Here is an 18,268-nt window from a genome sequence, read left to right as displayed (position 1 = left end):
GAGTAACAATGGTCCAGAGTTTTTGAACGGCGAGTACTACAGGAAATGCGTTGATAGAACTTCAAGTAGCCTTTTCCTCCAATTTGCTTTGTTTAAAAAACTTCTTACGGCTTAGATCCCACTAATGGGATCGATATGACAACAGCCAGTGAAAATGCCGGGTGCCAAATTAAAAACAGAAATCTCAAAATTAAAATTCCTCAAACACACAAGTATTTTACATCATTTTAAAGATAAACTTGTTGTTAAAATCCCACCACAGTGTCAGATTTCAAAAAGGCTTTACGACGAAAGCACACCAAATGATTATGTTAGGTCTGCACCGGGTCACAGAAAAACCCAGCCATTTTTCCAGCCAAAGAGAGGAGTCACAAAAAGCAGAAATAGAGATAAAAATTGATGACTAACATTTGATGATCTTCATCAGATGACACTCATAGGACTTCATGTTAGACAATACATGTATGTTATGTTCGAAAAAAATCTCAGTTTACATTGGCGCGTTACATTCAGTAATGTTTTGCTTCCAAAACATCCGGTAATTTACAGAAATACTCATCATAAATGTTGATGAAAATAGAAGTGTTGTGCATGGAACTTTAGATAAACTTCTCTTTAATGCAACCGATGTGTCAGATTTCAAAAAAGCTTTACCGAAAAAGCACTCCCAGGAATCCCAGTTCCATAATAAATGTTTGATTTGTTCGATAAAGTCCATCATTTATATCCAAATACCTCCTTTTTGTTTGCACGTTTAGTACACAATCCAAACTCAGGAGGCGCAGGCAAGTCCAGGCAAAAGTTCAGACGAAAAGTCGTATTACAGTTCGTAGAAACATGTTAAACGAAGTATATAATCAATCTTTAGGATGTTATCATAAATCTTCAATGTTTCAACCGGAGAATTCCTTTGTCTGTAGAAATGTGATGGAACGCAGCTAACTCTCATGTGAGCGCGCGTGATCAGCTCATGGCACTCTGCCAGACCCCTGACTCAATCAGCTCTCATTCCCCCCTCCTTCTCAGTAGAAGCGTCAAGCAAGGTTCTAAAGACTGTTGACATCTAGTGGAAGCCGTATGAAGTGCAATATGACCCCATAGACACTGTATATTCGATAGGCAATGACTTGAAAAACTACAAACCTCAGATTTCCCACTTCCTGGTTGGATTTTTTTCTCAGGTTTTTGCCTGCCATACGAGTTCTGTTATACTCACAGACATCATTCAAACAGTTTTAGAAACTTCAGTGTTTTATAATATGCATTCATTAGCAACTGGGCCTGAGTTGCAGGCAGTTTACTCTGAGCATCTTATTCATCCAAGCTATTCAATACTGCCCCCAGCCATAAGAAGTTAAAATCCCCAGCTACAATAAATGGGGCTTCAGGATATGAGGTTTCCAATTCTTACGATATGGTTATTGCACGTCAATATGGCAATTTCAAATCTGAATTCGATTAATCACGCAGCCCTATAATCTAAGGTTGTGTTGTGCCCATAAATGTACTAACATTTGAATAAAAATGTACATTTCAACTGGTACCACAAAGATGGTTGAGCACATAAGAGAATGTTGACATGAATGGGAATATGTCATTTTAAATTATACAGTCAAGCCTCCATAGGAATCCTATTGAAATCATAGAAATATAGATAATTGAATAGACATGACCATTAAGTTTACATTCGACGGTGGGTGGACCGGCAGTTTGTGGTTATAATAAGAAGTTAAAATGTCAGTTTATTTTAATGTCAATGGTGTACCAGCCGAATTCCAGTGGTCTGAAAGGATAGGTCCATTCTATGAATTACATTTCTATGACTGAAATGACACCCACCCTGTATTCGAGAGCATGTTGCGTCTCAACCGATGGCAGGCACAACACAAATACCTATGAGTTTATGCGTTTTTAGATAATTGTTGTTAAATCAATAATTGTTTATTTTAATGATATCAAACTCAAAAGTTTATATTTTCCAGGGATGAAGACATGGATGTCTCATGGTATGGTGGGGTATGCAAAATGAGTAAACTTCAAGAACCTTTAACTGCTGAATGTTTTGGAATTCAGGTCCAAAAAGTCGCTGACAACTTCTTCCACTGGCAAACATGTATGGAAAGTTGTGTTTAAATGATAAGGGGTGCTGTCAAAAAGTGATTGAATTCAATTGGATTCATGGTTTATTGGATTCTTCTTAACAGATCCAAGTCACAGAATCTGCATTTTATATAGTAGGCCTATATAATCCAAGGTTAATCTAAAGGTTTAGCCTACATTATTTGACTAAAACTGACTCACAAAATGTCTGGAAACAATAATAATATGCTGCATAGAACATGAGCAAGTGGACACAAATGTACAGGTCCCATGCATGACCAATAAGGTTATGAGGAAACCACACCGTTCATAATTTGAGACGTAAATTTAAGGAACGCTAATAACAAAAGAAAAGTTGTGTCAAGAGGCCACTGTTTTCAAGAGTGAGGGTGGGGGGGGGGGGGTAAAATGCTCTTGGAGCCTCTTCACACTTCCTACAATGTTCATAAAAAATAACATTGGCTACACATATTACTCAAATGTAAACTTGCATACTTGCTACATCTTAACCTCTACCCCCAGAGGTAGCGCACGACACTCGCCCGACAGTTGCCACCATGAAGCAGGGCAGTGTAAACATTGTTTCCTTGAGCCAACACTCCTACAGTCTAAATGGTAATAGCAGAACAATATTTTTGAAACGGTTGAAATGTGTAGGCATTATCCTAATATGAGACTTGTTTTATTGAGTTTTACCTGAAATTACAGTAACAGCCCATTCAATTTTTTAAATTGTGGCAGCAGCCACCAGCTGCACTGAGCCACATAAAACTATCAAAGCCCATCCCCACCACCAATGTATGTAGATCATACAAACAGGATATGTTTTTTCATTTGTAACATTGCGTGATGATTTCAGAGGTGGCACCATAGGTCCCAGGGTGGTTAGGGGGAAATTGTTTTCCTTGGGACCAGTTTTTACTGATCCGGTCAATGAATGAAATGTTATTTTGTGTCAATTCGCCAATTGGCAACCCATCCCTTATGGGATTAATTGACACAAACAAACATTACAATAATTCACTGTGGTAATTCAGTGACAATTCTTCTTCTGGTGTTCTCTGCAGTGTGCATTGCATAAAGAGTGAAAAAATGTAAAGGTATAAATCAATACATTATAGTAAATTAAGGCTATCCAAACAATAATTATATCCCTAGAGCAGTAAAAGAATATACATATATATATATAAATACAGAAAAATTAAACAGAAGGCATTTGAACCCAGTAAGCTAGTAGGCTAAGATAACCAACTCTGGACAGTAGTTGTAGCATATGTCATAGTAATAAATCAGCTGTAAAAAGTGGTTTTATATGAGCTATGATGGGACCAGATTTTTTCTAATTATGTCATATGGTAAAACAAAAACATGGACAAACTCCTGGCCCTAGGGAGGATGAAAACATTAAAATCCTTTACATAGACAACAACTGCGATTGGACAATAAAACTATCATGGCTGAGCTAGCTTTATACAGGGTTGCATTGTGTAGGCCTTTGCATCTGTAATTAAAATGATACTCATACACTATGTCATTACTATTGTGTTGATTGTGTTGAAGAGAGAAAAGCCATACTGTACAAATCAGGGGGACTGATGGGAAAAGGTCAAGAGGTGGGACAGAGGAGGGACGGGGAGGGTGTGAATAAGGGTGAAAGTCAAGATATTAGTGTGTGACTGTGTGTCCATTTCAAATAGAGGCAGTCCTTGCCATTGCAGTTTAGACACTAGACTAAGTGTGTGCTGTTTTGAGTTTTCCAACTTTTTGATCTAGACTACTATGTCATATTGTGATCTCAGACAGCAGTCTATTCCAAATTAATATCATGTTAACCCCACAACAACACTAGCAGTCTTGTAACCTTTTCAGGTCCCGTTTTTGGTTTTCTGTTGTTTATCATGTTTGAAAGAGGAGGGGCAAGGTACCCTAAATGCCCCCTTACGAAAAAAGATTGCAGTCAGAGCACAGTATAACTGCAGTATACCACATCCAAAATAACATTTTTATTTACTGCAATAATTTTGATGTATAACTGCGTCCAAAATACCACAGTTGACTGCTGTCACTGCACTTGTTTTGTAAGGGCCAGCTTTACATGAAACAGTTGGAGGCTGTAAGCAGACACTGTCTAGTATTCTAAACGCTTGCATTTTCCCTTACAAAAAAAGATTGCCGTTTTGAAACTGCAGTAAAAGTAAACTAACTGTAGTCGACTGTGGTATTTTTATTGCAGAATAACTGCAGTAAAAAAATATATTTGACCCAGTATTTGCAGCATAATGCAGTTATATTGCACTCTTACAGTTATACTGCACTCTGACTGCAATCTTTTTTCATAAGGGTTAATGTGCACAAGGTATATCCCATGGATATATTGGTTTCTCTGTCCTCCTATTCTCTGTCCTCACAATTCATGTGTGCTGTTTGTGTGTGTATTTTGAGTGAGTGAGAAAGAGTCTTCTGCCCCGTCATGACAGTGGCTATGAAAAATGGCAGTGTCACGCACAATAAATGTATAATGTATGGATCATGTGTGTATGTGTGCGCTACGACAGACAATGCACTCAGCATAGGCCAGGCCTATAATTAGAAAAACTGGATTAGCAACATGTGTATATTATTCCAACTATTAACTATACATTAATGGAATTAAACTAGGTAGGCGCAAACACAAGATCGACTACTATGCTGCGAGTGGCGACCAATTCTAATCGACCCAGTCGTTCAACTGGCCGGTTTAGCTACTGTAACGTTATATCTGAACAGCGATACAATATAACTGTCCATCCAGTCCTGCTTCATTTCGCCCTATGCGACTGCCTGATAAATGTATTATCACAAACGGGGTGGCCCGTCGCGATATCAACAGTCAGCTACCCTGCTTCTGTTCTGGTGCAGGTGACGTGAACAGCAGTGGCAACATCTAATGAGTAGCGGCCTAGTAGTATGCTACGAGTCGGACACACAACACATCATCACGGTCGACCGTGTATCATCACAAGCACACTAGTAAGTAGGCAGCGCAAATTGAAAAGGGATGAGGTGCAGCAGCAACTGTGACCGCGAATGACCTCTCCATAGCAATAACCCCCTCCTATCTCCTTACCATCTAGGTTAGCAAGATGTTTCACTTTACACCACTACATTTCAGGGCACACTTGCAAACAAATGTCTGTAGACCAAATGTCGTCCACCGTGCAAATGTTTATAATAACATGGCACGTTGAAAAGCTAATCAATGATGGGAAAAAAAATACACTTACAATTCCGTATGTCCGAAATGAACACCGCTAATCCGCGCATCCCATCTCCCTTCGACACAGCCGGCATTTTTACTCGTTTCTCTGTCCTCACTCCGGCCTTTCTCGTAGAAAATGAATTGTCGACGGTCAGCTATCAGTACAGTGTATGTTACCTTGTTTCCTAACTAGTTAGCCAGCTAACCAACTCAACAGTTTCTTTCCTTGGCGTTTTACCAAAGACAGCACGTTTATAATAGCTTGCTAGCACATTTGCTAGCTATGTAGATTAGCTAGTTTGGATGACCGTGCCGTGGATCAACTCAGCAGGTTAGCAGTATTGGTTACTCCAAATGTATCCGTGTTAACTAGCCGACGTTTCCGCTGGCTAGCAAATTCATTCAACCCTTCCCTTCGTTCACGACCAAATGACCGTTAACGTACACTCAGATGTAACAAATATATTTACCCGCTAAATGTATTAAAGTTATATATAAAAGGTATCAAGAGTAAAAGCAGAATGCCCAAAAAATAGCGACTCGGTCTGATCTTTGACTGTCAGTGAGTCACGCACGGCAAGCTAGCTAAACAGCTAACGTTAGCTGGCTAGCTAGCTATATCAAATGTTGGAAAACATCACCAGTTGACGGTGATCAGTCAGCACACAATCGTATTTCCACTATGTATCTATTCCAATAATGACGTGTGTCTGATGGCTAAACGAAGAGAATTCGATGTCGTCAATAATTTATGTCAATTCGCTACTCGGTAGCCTTGGACAAGGCTCGTGACAGCACAAGCAGCGCGACCACTAGAGACGTGTTCGTTTTGCGCAGACTCTGGCGCTTCTTTTTTCTCTTGTCTCGTACTCACCAGTGTGTTGTGAACAACATTCGCGTGAGCAACAATATTGGAATCAGCGGTTCGCCTTCAAAATAAAAGTCCCCCATTGAAACTGATGAAAACAGATACAAATTGTCAAATCATGCCTCAGTTATGGACTAGATAATGCTAAACAAGGTCGGAATGTTGTTATATAAATTCAACAAAAGACAATTATTAGTTCATTTGACCCCAAAAAGTTGACAAAAATATTAGCATCTTAGCTCTTATTGTGGGACTCTGAAACCAGTGAAATGAGCAACATTAAGCTCACTAGTCAGCCTGTATAATGAAAATTCATATTGCACTGTGCAGCCTAACCTATGGATTGTACACCCATGAAATGGGGTATCACCATAGTGCCCTCTAAGCTCACCACAAAGCTCACAGCCCGGGACTGAACTCTTCCCAATGCAACTGGGTTCTGGGCTTCCTGGCGGGCCGTCCCCTGATTGTGGTCTTCAGAAGGAACCAGGCTGCTCCATCCTCATCAATGAAGCCACCTAGAGATGGTCAAACATGTGAAGTTCCTTGACATACAAATCTCAGAGGAACTGAAACGGTCAAACCAGACGGACATCGTGGTTAAGAAGGCGCGACAGCGACACTTCAACATCAGGAAGCTGAAGAAATTTGGCCTGTCCCGAGGGCCCTCACAATTTTCTACAGGATCTCCATCGAGAGCATATTGTCGGGCTGCATCACAGCCTGGTACGGCAACTCTACTGCTGTTGACCGCAAGGATGTACAGAGTGTGGTACGCTCAGCCAAATGCACCATTGGGTGCGCATTGCCTGAACCTCCAAAACCCCTACAACACCAGGTGTCGCAGGAAGGCAAAGAAGATCATCAAGGACCTTAAAACCCAAGCCACAGCCTGTTCCATTACTCAGATGTGGGCAGTATAGTAGCATCATGGCAAAAACTGTAAGACTGGCCAATAGCTTCTACCCCCAGACCACCAGGCTGCTGAATAGTCACCATTAGGCAGCTACATGCTCCCCCTGTCTCCCTCCTGCCCCCCAGACTTCCTGTGCATCTGACTAATAAACTAATGTAATCTAATCTATCAGCCTATTCAGTGACACTCACAGAACACAACTGGGTAGAGTTTACACAAATATTAGCGTCTTAGCTCTTATTGCAGGACTTTGAATGTGGGAAATTAACTTCCCAGTCTGTCTATTGTGTGTATTGGACATTCATATGCAATGTACAGCTGGAACCAGTGGTCATCAATTACCTTATCATTCTTCAAGGCATTCCTAGTCGATCATCAAACATTTCTGTAGAAAAGCCAATGATAAAGGCTTGCGCTCCTTCTTTTTCTTATTTGTGTTTCACTGTTGGCGGTCAGTGCACTTGATTCAGAAGCCCTGGCACCAGGTAGGCAAAGTGTTCCCATTATTTAACCATTTCATTTGTCTGAAAATACTAACTCTGCCTGCCTGGAGGACCGGGAGATCTGTGGGTAAATCGAGTGTGCCTGCTGCGTTGGCCAATCGCATAGCTCAAATCACACTGCCTACAGCTTTTAAAACAATGACCAGAGGGAGACTGTCAAAGAATACAGCAAGAGCTGCTGTTTTTATGAGTGAGTTCATGTTTAAGTTTCTATTCAGCACTGTTTTTATTCAACACTATTACAAAACATATGTCCTTACTTCCACTTGTGTTGCAGCTGCATTGAATGAGTAGCCAAGTGTATCAATAGCCATGCATTTTTATTATTATTAGCAGCTTGTTGTATCCATTTTAATACTGAAGAATATTAGCATTCTTTGGTTGTAGGAACAACATGAATTTGTGCTTGAGGCAGATACAGAGCCAGAGCGACTCGAGTTTCGCCATCAGGTGAAAAACGGTGTTCCCTCTCTCTGTTCAGTCTCACCTGAGGAAAGGAAGGAGAGAGCATGGACCATGTCTCTCTCCCTCCGCTGAGATGTATGGTTCAACTGGGAACACAGAAACAAACAAGGTCAAATCATGATGTCAGTGATCTTCAGGTCGGAAAGTCGGAGCTCTAGAAAAAGGCCAGAGTTCCCGACTTGGAATTCCGAGTTTGATGATGATCGGAGATAATTTTTTCCCGGGTTCCCCAGTTGTCTTGAACACTCGGAAGTCTGAGATTTCTTGAATGCAGCATAATGCTGGACATTTCCGACTTCCGAGTGATCAAGACAACTGGGAACTCAGAAAAAAACTAGATCCAACTGGGAAAAATTGCTTTAAATGGTCATTGTAAACTCTACATAGTTGTGTTCTGTTGCTGTCACCGAGTAGGCTCATGGTTGCACAATCTGTAGCTTAGGCTATACAGTCCAATATGAATGTTAAATAGGCACAATAGGCTGTATAGTGAGCTGATTTCCCACAATTAACATTCCCCAATAAGAGGTAAGACGCTAATATTTGTATAAACTCTACATAGTTGTGTTCTGTGGGTGTCACCGAGTAGGCTGATACCCCATTTCATGGGTGCAAAATATAGGTTAATCTGTACATTGCAATATGAATGTTCAATAGACATAGGTTGACTGGTGAGCTTAATGTTGCTCATTTTAGTGGTTTCAGAGTCCTGCAATAAGAGCTAAAACTCTGATATTTGTGTAGACTCTTAACAGTTGTGTTCTGTAAGTGTCATTGAGTTGGCTGATATCCCATTTAATGGGTACACAATCCATAGGTTGGGCTGTACAGTTCAATGTGAATGGCCAATACACACAATAGACAGACTGGAAAGGGGATTTCCCACAATCAAAATCCTGCAATAAGAGCTAAGATGATAATATTTGTGTAAACTCTACATAGATGTGTACTGTGGGTGTCACTGAGTAGGTTGATACACCATTTCATAGGTGCACAATCCATAGGTTAGGCTGAACAGTATATATAAGTATGCCCCCAATGCAATTCTGAATTGCAATTTTATGTATATATATATATATATATATATATAACAGTGGCCTCCCAAGCGGCGCAGTGGCCTAAGGCACTAGCTGTTCCACTAGAGAACCTGGTTCGAGTCCAGGCTCTGTCACAGCTGGCTTTGACCGGGAGACCCATGGGGCGGCGCACAATTGGCCCAGCGTCGTCCGGGTTAGGGGAGGGTTTGGCCGGCATTGATGTTCCTGTCACATTGTGCACTAGCAACTCCTGTGACGTGTCGGGCGCAATGCACGCTGACACGGTCATCAGGTGTAAGATGTTTCCTCTGACACATTGGTGCTTCCGGGTTTTGCGGGCGTTGTGTCAAGAAGCAGTGCGACTTGGTTGGGTTGTGTTTCGGAGGACGCACGGCTCTCAACCTTTGCCTCTCCTGAGTCCGTACGGAAGTTGCAACGTTGGGACAGGACTGTAACTACCAATTGGGAGAAAAAGGGGTAAAAAATAAATACAATTATATATAGATATATATCTATATATACATAACATCATTCCAACCTTTTTTTGTTCAATTATCTAGTCCAATTGTGCCATGACTATACTATTTTTATCAGTTTGAATCAGTTTCAATGGGGGACTTTTATTTTGATGGAGAACCGCCGATTTCACTATTATTTCTCACACTAATGTTGTTCACGACAAACACAATACCTGATTGGTGGAATGTTGACGATTTGCTCATCTCAAAGTTGGTCCCTTGGGTGGCACAAAATCTGCCATATGTAAATTAGTTTAAGTGCATTTTTTACATGGCATATTAATTTAATGACAAAGATTTGAGAGAAATAATACAATTGTTTTATAAATGTAGTCTGGCTTTTTAACTGAAGTAAGTTGGTTTCTTGCCCCCCCATATAAATGTGTCCATCCTTTGCCTTTCACCTTTTTAAAAATCTTATTTAAGTTTTATTTAACTAGGCAAACCACTTAAGAACAAATTCATATTTACAATGACGGCCTAACTTTCCTCTAGTCATAGCAGTAAGCTCAATGTTACTAGCTAGTACTACTGCTAAGCCTCATCAATAATGTCTGCTCTGCACTTTCTGCAAATACTTAACAAATGAAGCACTTGGCTAAAGCCTAATATTGAGGATACCAATGAAACCCATTTTTTTAAACTTATATATTACCAATTGTAATGTGAAAGACATTGATTTGATGATGTGTCATGGTCAGGTTAATTATCTATTTTTGTGAGTGTTATCGTCCTCTGGGAAAGGTGGTGGTCAATATTTCCATCTTTCAGGCTCCAACTGAAGATCTGTTCTGACTCTTTTAGGGCCAGTTTTCCAGAGCATTGTTGGACTTAAAATCCCTTGACCCCCCTGATACCATATTTGCTTCAGTGTCCCTAGCCTGTTGGCTCCACTGCAACGCTTCCCTGTTCAAATAAAGCTGCAAAAGAACATTTGCAATTGCAAGTGGGGCTCCGGAGTGGCGCAGCGGTCTAAGGTACTGCATCTTAGTGCTAGAGGCGTCACTACAGACCCTGGTTCGATTCCAGGCTGTCTCACAACTGGCCGTGATTGGGAGTCCTGTAGTGCGGTGCACAATTGGCTCAGTGTCATCCGGCTTAGGGTTTGGCTGGGGTAGGCCATCATTGTAAATAAGAATTTGTTCTTAACTGACTTGCCAACAACTGAGACATATGTGACTAACAGAAATTGAATAATGTGTCCCTGAACAGAGTACAGGCCTCGGTGTAACGCTCATTCCTTAAACAATAAACATGAATCTGACCATCACCCCTAGTGAGACAGTGTTTGCCAGTCCTGTCTGGTCCAGCGATGGTGGGTTTGTGTCCATAGGCAACGTCGTTGCCGGTGATGTCTGCCTTACAACAGGCCTACAAGCCCTCAGTCCAGCCTCTCTCAGCCTGTGGCGGACAGTCTGAGCACTGATGGAGGGATTGTGCGTTCCTGGTGTAACTCTGGCAGTTGTTGCCATCCTGTACCTGTCCCGCAGGTGTGATGTTCGGATGTATCGGTCCTGTGCAGGTGTTGTTACACGTGGTCTGCCACTGCGAGGACGTTCAGCTGTCCATCCTGTCTCCCTGTAGCGCTGTCTTAGGCGTCCCACAGTAAGGACATTGCAATGTATTGCCCTGGCCACATCTGCAGTCCTCATGCCTCCTTGCAGCATGCCTAAGGCACGTTCACACGGATGAGCATTTCAGAGTCAGTAGAAAGGCCTTCATAACTGTGACCTTAATTGCCTAAGCTGTTAGTGTCTTAACAACCGTTCATGCCTCCTTGCAGCATGCCTAAGGCACTTCACACGGATGAGCATTTCAGAGTCAGTAGAAAGGCCTTCATAACTGTGACCTTAATTGCCTAAGCTGTTAGTGTCTTAACAACCGTTCCACAGGTGCATGTTCATTAATTGTTTATGGTTCATTGAATAAGCATGAGAAACAGTGTTTAAACCCTTTACAATGAAGATCTGTGAAGTTATTTGGATTTTTACGAATTATCTTTGAAAGACAGACAGGGTCCTGAAAAAGGGACGTTTCTTTTTTCTGGGTTTATTTTGCACAATGGCACTGTCGGTGTGTTCGAAGCGTAAGACCGCTGCGCCACTCGGGAGCCCCTAGTGGTCATATACTTAGTTATTGACGAGCACTGCCTACATTTTGTTTGTTTGATCGATTAAGCAAAGATCTTAATCCAATAACCTTTCCCGAGACAGAATTGTAGCAGTTTTAGCCAACCACAATCATAGCTGAATTTGAGGTTAAAGTGTGAACCAATGAGACATATTTATGCGAAACTGGGGCTGTCGTTTGGGAGGTGCCTGCAACACGGATCCAATCAGGAACCGTATTTTGCGTCAAAGGGTGGGGGCTCAGAGGTGTGCGTTTTAATACCACTGTACGTCTGCGTCCATGCCCACACGGAATTGAAATGGCGGAGACTACGGACAGAATGGAGGTAAGCGCAGTGGTGTGGTCGAGTAGCGGTGTAACACGTTTTAAACTACGTATAATTTGTTTCTGTAGCTTGAAATCTAAGTATTTTCACTAAGCTATAGTAACTATATTTCTAATGTCACTGTAGGCCGCGGCGCCTGTTAGTTCAGAGAACACACGCACTTCACTATCAAAGCATCCATTTTAGCCAGGCACCCTACACCGCAAGGCTCATTCATTTGTAGTCACGTGTTTGCTAGCACAGCAAACTCTTACTGTCTATACGCGGTTGTCATATAATTCTAGTCACTGAATTATGAATTATTTTGGGAAATTGATTAGTAATGACAGAGGTATATGTTGTGTGAGCCATCGCTAGCTCGCCCTTCGGGGTTAGACCGCATGGGTGCTAGGTTAGCAATGCTAACTAGCGTTTCACAAAGCAAATCTGGCTCACTTTGCCGGGATTTTATTTATGTAGCCCAAGGTCCGTTTTAATCCATCAAATGCGTTTCGACAACTACATACATTAATAATTGTTAGTCGTTGGTGTTAACTAGTTAGTTCTAATCTGTGCTTCTAACGTTACCTAGCCGGCAGCCCGGGAGGAGTTATTAACCACTACTTTAATTAGATTTAGCTAGTTTGTCCTGCCAATCCTTGAATAAAGCATAGCTCATTTAATTAGTGGAGCTCGCTAGTAACGTAATGTTCAGTGCGCCCCATTCGATTACCTGTTTCTACCTTTTAAAGTTTTTGACTCAACGTTATATGTAGTAAGTGAAGGCCTAAATCACCATGTGCTTTCTCCCCCCCTTTGTGCTCGGAAAAAATAATACTTCATGCACTACACTGAACTTGGGCTTAGCTACAACTACGTGAATTTAACACCACACGCTTACTCGCAAATTAAACTAAATCGTTTGAAGTATTGTCCAATGAACTTAAGTTAATTTTTTGAGCAACTTAAAGTCAATACTAAACACCATCTATTCAATTTTATATCGGCATGTTCTGCCTGGCTGTATTAACTGGTTCGGCTGGACAACCTTCATACATGTCAAATGGTCATTGCCAGTCTGGGGTTGGTTGTGACTGGTGTCTCTTTTGGTGAGATTTCTCAGGGGGAGAGCTCGGCCAAGCCTGCAGCAGAAGACATGACTTCTAAGGACTACTACTTTGACTCCTATGCCCACTTCGGTATCCATGAGGTAGGTATTTTCTAAAAAAGAAGTAATTTAAATGTTTATTTGGTGAGGAAATTGGTACCACAACCAAGATGGTTGAAATGTAAAGACCCATGCCACTCTGCTATAAACCGAATTGTGGTCAGCACATCTGAAAAATACAATGATGCCATTGAGATGGGTGGTACATTGTCAAATGTTCAAGCAGGTGTATATATCCCAGTTGGAGTGACTCACTTCAGTAAGCGTTGCCTTAACTAATCTCATGTCCTGCTCTGTAGGAGATGCTGAAAGATGAGGTGCGTACCCTGACCTACAGGAACTCAATGTTCCACAACAAGCACCTGTTCAAGGACAAGGTGGTGTTGGACGTGGGCAGTGGGACTGGCATCCTCTGCATGTTTGCAGCCAAAGCCGGGGCTAAGAAAGTCATAGGTGTAAGTACCCCCACCTTGTTTGTGAACGGGGAGGAGACTCAAACCTCATTTACTGCCATGCACTGTCAAGTCTGTAGTACTTTCAGAACTTGTGATGCAGCATCACCAGTCTGTGTGACATGTCCCCATTGTCATACCATATTGTGTAAGGCATACCTGTTTTTATCTCACAGATGTGAATGTTTTGCATCAGGACCTGTTTTATTTGCTTTATAATGAACACCTAGAAAGCCCATGAATTCCCAGTAGGCTTCAGTTGCTTTGATGGGTTCACAAAAGGACACAATGGTTCTGGTTAGTTGTCATTACTTGAGATACTCAAAGGCCTGCTCTCATCTCTGCTTTTGAATTTTCAGATTGAGTGCAGCAGTATTTCTGACTATGCTGTGAAGATCGTCAAAGCTAACAAAATGGACCACAGTAAGTCAATACTTCCCCCTGCCACTTCAGTTTTCAGTCACCCATGTCCTTTACAATGGTTCAACCTGGCTTGAGGTAATGGTATGGCTATTTAGTTGTAAATCATCCCTATTTCTCCCCCCCCCCATTCAGTTGTGACCATCATCAAGGGGAAGGTGGAGGAGGTGGACCTCCCTGTAGAGGGAGTGGACATTATCATCTCAGAGTGGATGGGCTACTGCCTCTTCTATGAGTCAATGCTCAACACTGTCATCTACGCCAGGGACAAGTGGCTGGTATGTTCCTGTCAGTATATTTAATTAGTACTTTTTGGAATAGACTTTAATGCTTGTTTGAAAGGCTTAATTGTCGTCTTTCTCTATATTGAAATCTTCAGGAACAAGTGGCATGTGTTAAACTGTTTGGCCATATACCAAGGCTTGCTGTGGAATTGACCATAAAGGAATCCTCATTCCAGTGGGTCTCACCAAACACCATGCTGGGTTGACTTATTGGGAACATTTCAGATATAGCACTGGTGTGAACTCAACTGTTTTCCTTACCATGGATAAATGCGTGTGCTGTAACAATATTCAGTCGGATCAAATTATTCCGTTTTGAAGTGTATTGGATTAGTTTCTGTCTGGAGTTGGCTTCCTTCTTTGGAGACTCAACGCCCCACGCAGACTGACGTGCACATGCCACAAGCAGTCATTGTGCCCTGATTCCACACAGCCACTAAATGTCAGGTCTTTGAATAGCTTGCTAATCTGTCATTCCTAAGTGTATTAACCTGCCATGCTCTTTTTCCCTCTCTCTTTCTGTCTCCCAGAAACCAGAGGGCCTGATTTTCCCAGACAGGGCTACCCTGTATGTCACAGCCATTGAGGACAGGCAGTACAAGGACTATAAAATCCACTGTGAGAATTCCTCTAAATTTTGGGGTAATGTAGTTGGTGTGAATTGGCCAGCGTTGTACCCATGTTTTTGGTTCGAGCGGAGATAGTAAAGGGACTTTGTCATTGGTTTTTGTGGTGGAGTGTCGCGGCCCTTATCGAAGCAGATTCAGAACGCTCACAGTTGAGTCAGTCAAAGGAGCCAAAAGCATATTTTCTAGCAAAAATTCTGGAATTAACATTTACTTGTACTGTGCTTTTTTAAAGATAACTATATTGGTCAATTGCACAAGGTCCAACCCAAATTTCACTGTCGCTTTTAATCCAACTGCTCCAGAAGATGCGTTGGTTTTGGAGAGGTGTGGGGGGGTGCCACACGTGGTCTCTGGGGAGTTAAGTGCCTTGCGCAATGACATCTAGGATTTGATACCAGCAACCCTCCAGGAATCGAACTGTCAACCCTCCAGTTGCGGATTTGCCTCTAATCGCTAGGCTACCCGCCACCCCCTGTTATAGTTATCATGTCAGCTCTGCTCTAGCTAACAAGTCTGGACTTTGAAGTGTGCACTTCTAGACCTAGCAAAGCTAACCATGTTTTTTTGAAAGGAAAGACTAATGCCCAGACAATTTAATATCAAGTTCATTTTTTAAACTTTCCATCTGCCCAGCTGTGGTGGTAACCCCATATCTTCTCTGTAACAGGGTGGGAGAATGTGTACGGTTTTGATATGTCCTGCATCAAGGAGGTGGCCATCAAGGAGCCCCTAGTGGATGTGGTGGATCCCAAACAGCTGGTCAGCAGCGCCTGCCTCATCAAGGTGAGTCAATCACACTCAGCAGCCTCCCCCAATATACACAGTTCTGTGACCCCACTTGGAATCTGATTACTTGACTGAACCTATTGTGACTTTTCGTGTCGGCTCCACTTAATCCCACCAGTTCAAACAGGATTTTGCCTTGTCATCTGAGTCTCATGTTGTCGCCCCCTCCCTCTACATTGTACCCAGGAGGTGGACATCTACACAGTGAAGATCGACGACCTGTCCTTCACCTCGCCCTTCTGCCTGCAAGTGAAGAGGAATGATTACATCCACGCTCTCGTCACCTACTTCAACATCGAGTTCACACGCTGTCACAAGAGGACAGGCTTCTCCACCAGTGAGTCTAGGCTCAACCCCCCCCCCCCGTAAACTGTCTGCACCACAGTAATAGATTTGTTCACTGAATCTTTATAAATGTCTATAGTAAATGACAGCGTAAGTCATCAATAAATGCATTTCTGATTTAAGGGATATTTTTTTGGTACCTGAAGTCATTAAACCTGTCCTGTTTCTCTTCCCCAGGTCCGGAGTCCCCCTATACCCACTGGAAGCAGACTGTATTCTACCTGGACGACTATCTGACAGTGAAGACTGGAGAGGAGATTTTTGGCAACATCAACATGAAGCCCAATGTCAAAAACAACGTAAGAGGAAAAACCTCCCTGTCTAAGTTTGTTTACCGTCTGTTGGTTTGAGTGTCTTGTAAGTCTGTTTACCCTTCCCATTTTTCCTGGGTATATTTTTCCCAAACTAGAAATTATTTGTTTTCTCTGTTCTGTCTCATGGTGTTCCGTACTGTTCTTTGGTTTAAAGCTGGGTGTTTATCCAGTGTCCTCCTTTTAACCTGTTTCTGTATATCTTTGTCGTTTGCAGAGAGACCTGGACTTCACCGTTGATATAGACTTCAAAGGTCAGCTCTGTGAGGTGTCCAAGACCTCAGAGTACAGAATGCGTTAGGTGCCCTCTTCTCCCACACCCCATTGTGTGTTTGTGAACGGGGGAGTGCTGAAGGAAGATCAGGGGTCAGTGTGTGTGTCTGTATGATCACTTAATTCTCATCCTCCAGAACTTGACTAGTACTCCTAAGCAATGTTTGAAATATTCTGTCTTGCTTTCTTGCAATGTTTGATCAGATGTTCTGAGGTTTAAAATGACTAAAAGAACAGTGGAAAGACATGGCGACTCATTGTGCAATAGTCACTGAAATCATGTTTTTACATGTGCTTATGTCTAAGTTCAGCTCTTGATCTTAGCCTGTGCTTAAACTCAACGCACACACACTGACCCCCTCACCTGCCTGTACATAGTGTTATTGTTCAGTCACATTTGCCTCTGTTGTACAGTCACGGATCTTGTTGACATGGCAGACCCCCCCCCCCCCCTCTGTTTTCATAAGAAGCGCCTCCTGTGACAGGTTTGTCGTCCCCCCCCGCCAGCCAATTATATTGTATGTTGGGGGGGGTGCAAGTCAGCCATTGGTGTATTTTAAATTCCAAATGAGCGTGATTAAAGGAAATCCTCTCCAGGCTGTAAAAATCAGTTGTAGCTGTGATGACTACCATTCAGCTCACCTTGAATCATGTCTGATTGGATAGCTCTGTGCTGATGACCTCCCCTTTCACGAGACTGACCGTAAGCAGTTTGTTCTCATACAGCAGGTGTGGGTGATGTAGTCTAACCATGGAGCAGTTATAATTTTCCCAATTCAGATCGGTCTTTGCTCAACCTGTTCCCTGTTCTAGCAATCAGAATTCATAAGAGCCCCCTACTAAGAAAAGCAAATTAGAGGAGAGTTAGTGATAGACCTGGAGATGTATGTTTTATTGGGACCACAAAGCATCCACTCTTGCCAGTGCTGGACTAAACGAGATCCCTCTAACCTGTTGTCGTCCCTGCCTGGATTGTTGCATTTGTTTAGCCAATCCCAGGGGCCCTTGTTTGCTGGATTATCTACCTGGTTTGCCCTCTAGCGCAAAGTGCAGCACATCTGAAACAAGTGTATGGCCAGACCGCCAGCCAGAAGGAGTTGATGGCAACCTCTGAGATTGGTAATCTCCAGTGTGGGCCATGCAGGGTGGAGATGAGTTAGACCGGACTGTTTCATGTTATGTTTTTGTCCTTGCTGCTTTATGCGACTTCTTGAGTGTGGACCATCACTTTTTTTTATTCATCTTTTTAAAAAATAAAGTAAAACTGGAAAATATAATTTTGTCTTGTCTTTTTTGCACTTCTGTTCAGGTAAAATTGACAGTCTTTGTGGCAATTGGGATATAGTTGGCTCTGAAGAAACATTTTCATAAATAGTCTTTGCTTAAACCTTTCAAGCTTTGTAGAGTCACTGATTAAACTACTTGGCTTATCTGAGTCCATTTGTCATCGACACGGTGGTGATTTGTATGAGAATAATTTAGTTAATGCCATGCAACGGAGTCTTTAAGCAGTGGATGTCT

At 42.2% G+C, this 18,268-nt stretch overlaps 2 protein-coding genes across 10 annotated transcripts in view; one reads left to right on the top strand and one right to left on the bottom strand.

Annotated features, from left to right (window-relative positions):
- The window catches only part of ap2a1 (adaptor related protein complex 2 subunit alpha 1), a 52,632-nt gene extending 46,405 nt beyond the window's left edge, over window positions 1–6,227 (bottom strand). For all 6 annotated transcript variants that reach the window (XM_090192924.1, XM_090192925.1, XM_090192926.1 and 3 more), the window contains exon 1: window positions 5,364–6,227. In XM_090192924.1, coding sequence (XP_090049050.1) covers window positions 5,364–5,430 — 67 coding nt within the window. In that variant the 5' untranslated portion in view covers window positions 5,431–6,227. The remainder of the gene's footprint in view (window positions 1–5,363) is intronic.
- A 5,833-nt stretch (window positions 6,228–12,060) lies between these two features.
- Window positions 12,061–18,021, top strand: prmt1 (protein arginine methyltransferase 1). Of its 4 annotated transcripts, none has more exons than XM_021624365.3 (10): window positions 12,061–12,100; window positions 13,203–13,289; window positions 13,547–13,702; window positions 14,059–14,122; window positions 14,255–14,397; window positions 14,934–15,021; window positions 15,700–15,815; window positions 16,005–16,155; window positions 16,341–16,462; window positions 16,692–18,021. In XM_021624365.3, the coding sequence occupies exons 1-10, from the start codon at window positions 12,074–12,076 to the stop codon at window positions 16,773–16,775; spliced, it is 1,038 nt and encodes a 345-aa protein (XP_021480040.1). In that variant the 5' UTR covers window positions 12,061–12,073; the 3' UTR covers window positions 16,776–18,021. The 4 variants fall into 4 exon arrangements, with proteins under 4 accessions (XP_021480040.1, XP_036793829.1, XP_021480041.1 ...); XM_036937934.2 differs by having other exon boundaries at window positions 14,934–15,045; XM_021624366.3 differs by having other exon boundaries at window positions 13,194–13,289.
- Window positions 18,022–18,268: the final 247 nt, after the last annotated feature.

The sequence above is a fragment of the Oncorhynchus mykiss genome, chromosome 12, assembly GCF_057628025.1.
Source record: "Oncorhynchus mykiss isolate SJ-2025 chromosome 12, ASM5762802v1, whole genome shotgun sequence".
In the NCBI taxonomy this organism is placed as follows: domain Eukaryota; kingdom Metazoa; phylum Chordata; class Actinopteri; order Salmoniformes; family Salmonidae; genus Oncorhynchus; species Oncorhynchus mykiss.
The sequence above is the reverse complement of the archived record's forward strand: the minus strand, read 5'-3'. Positions and strand labels throughout refer to the sequence as shown.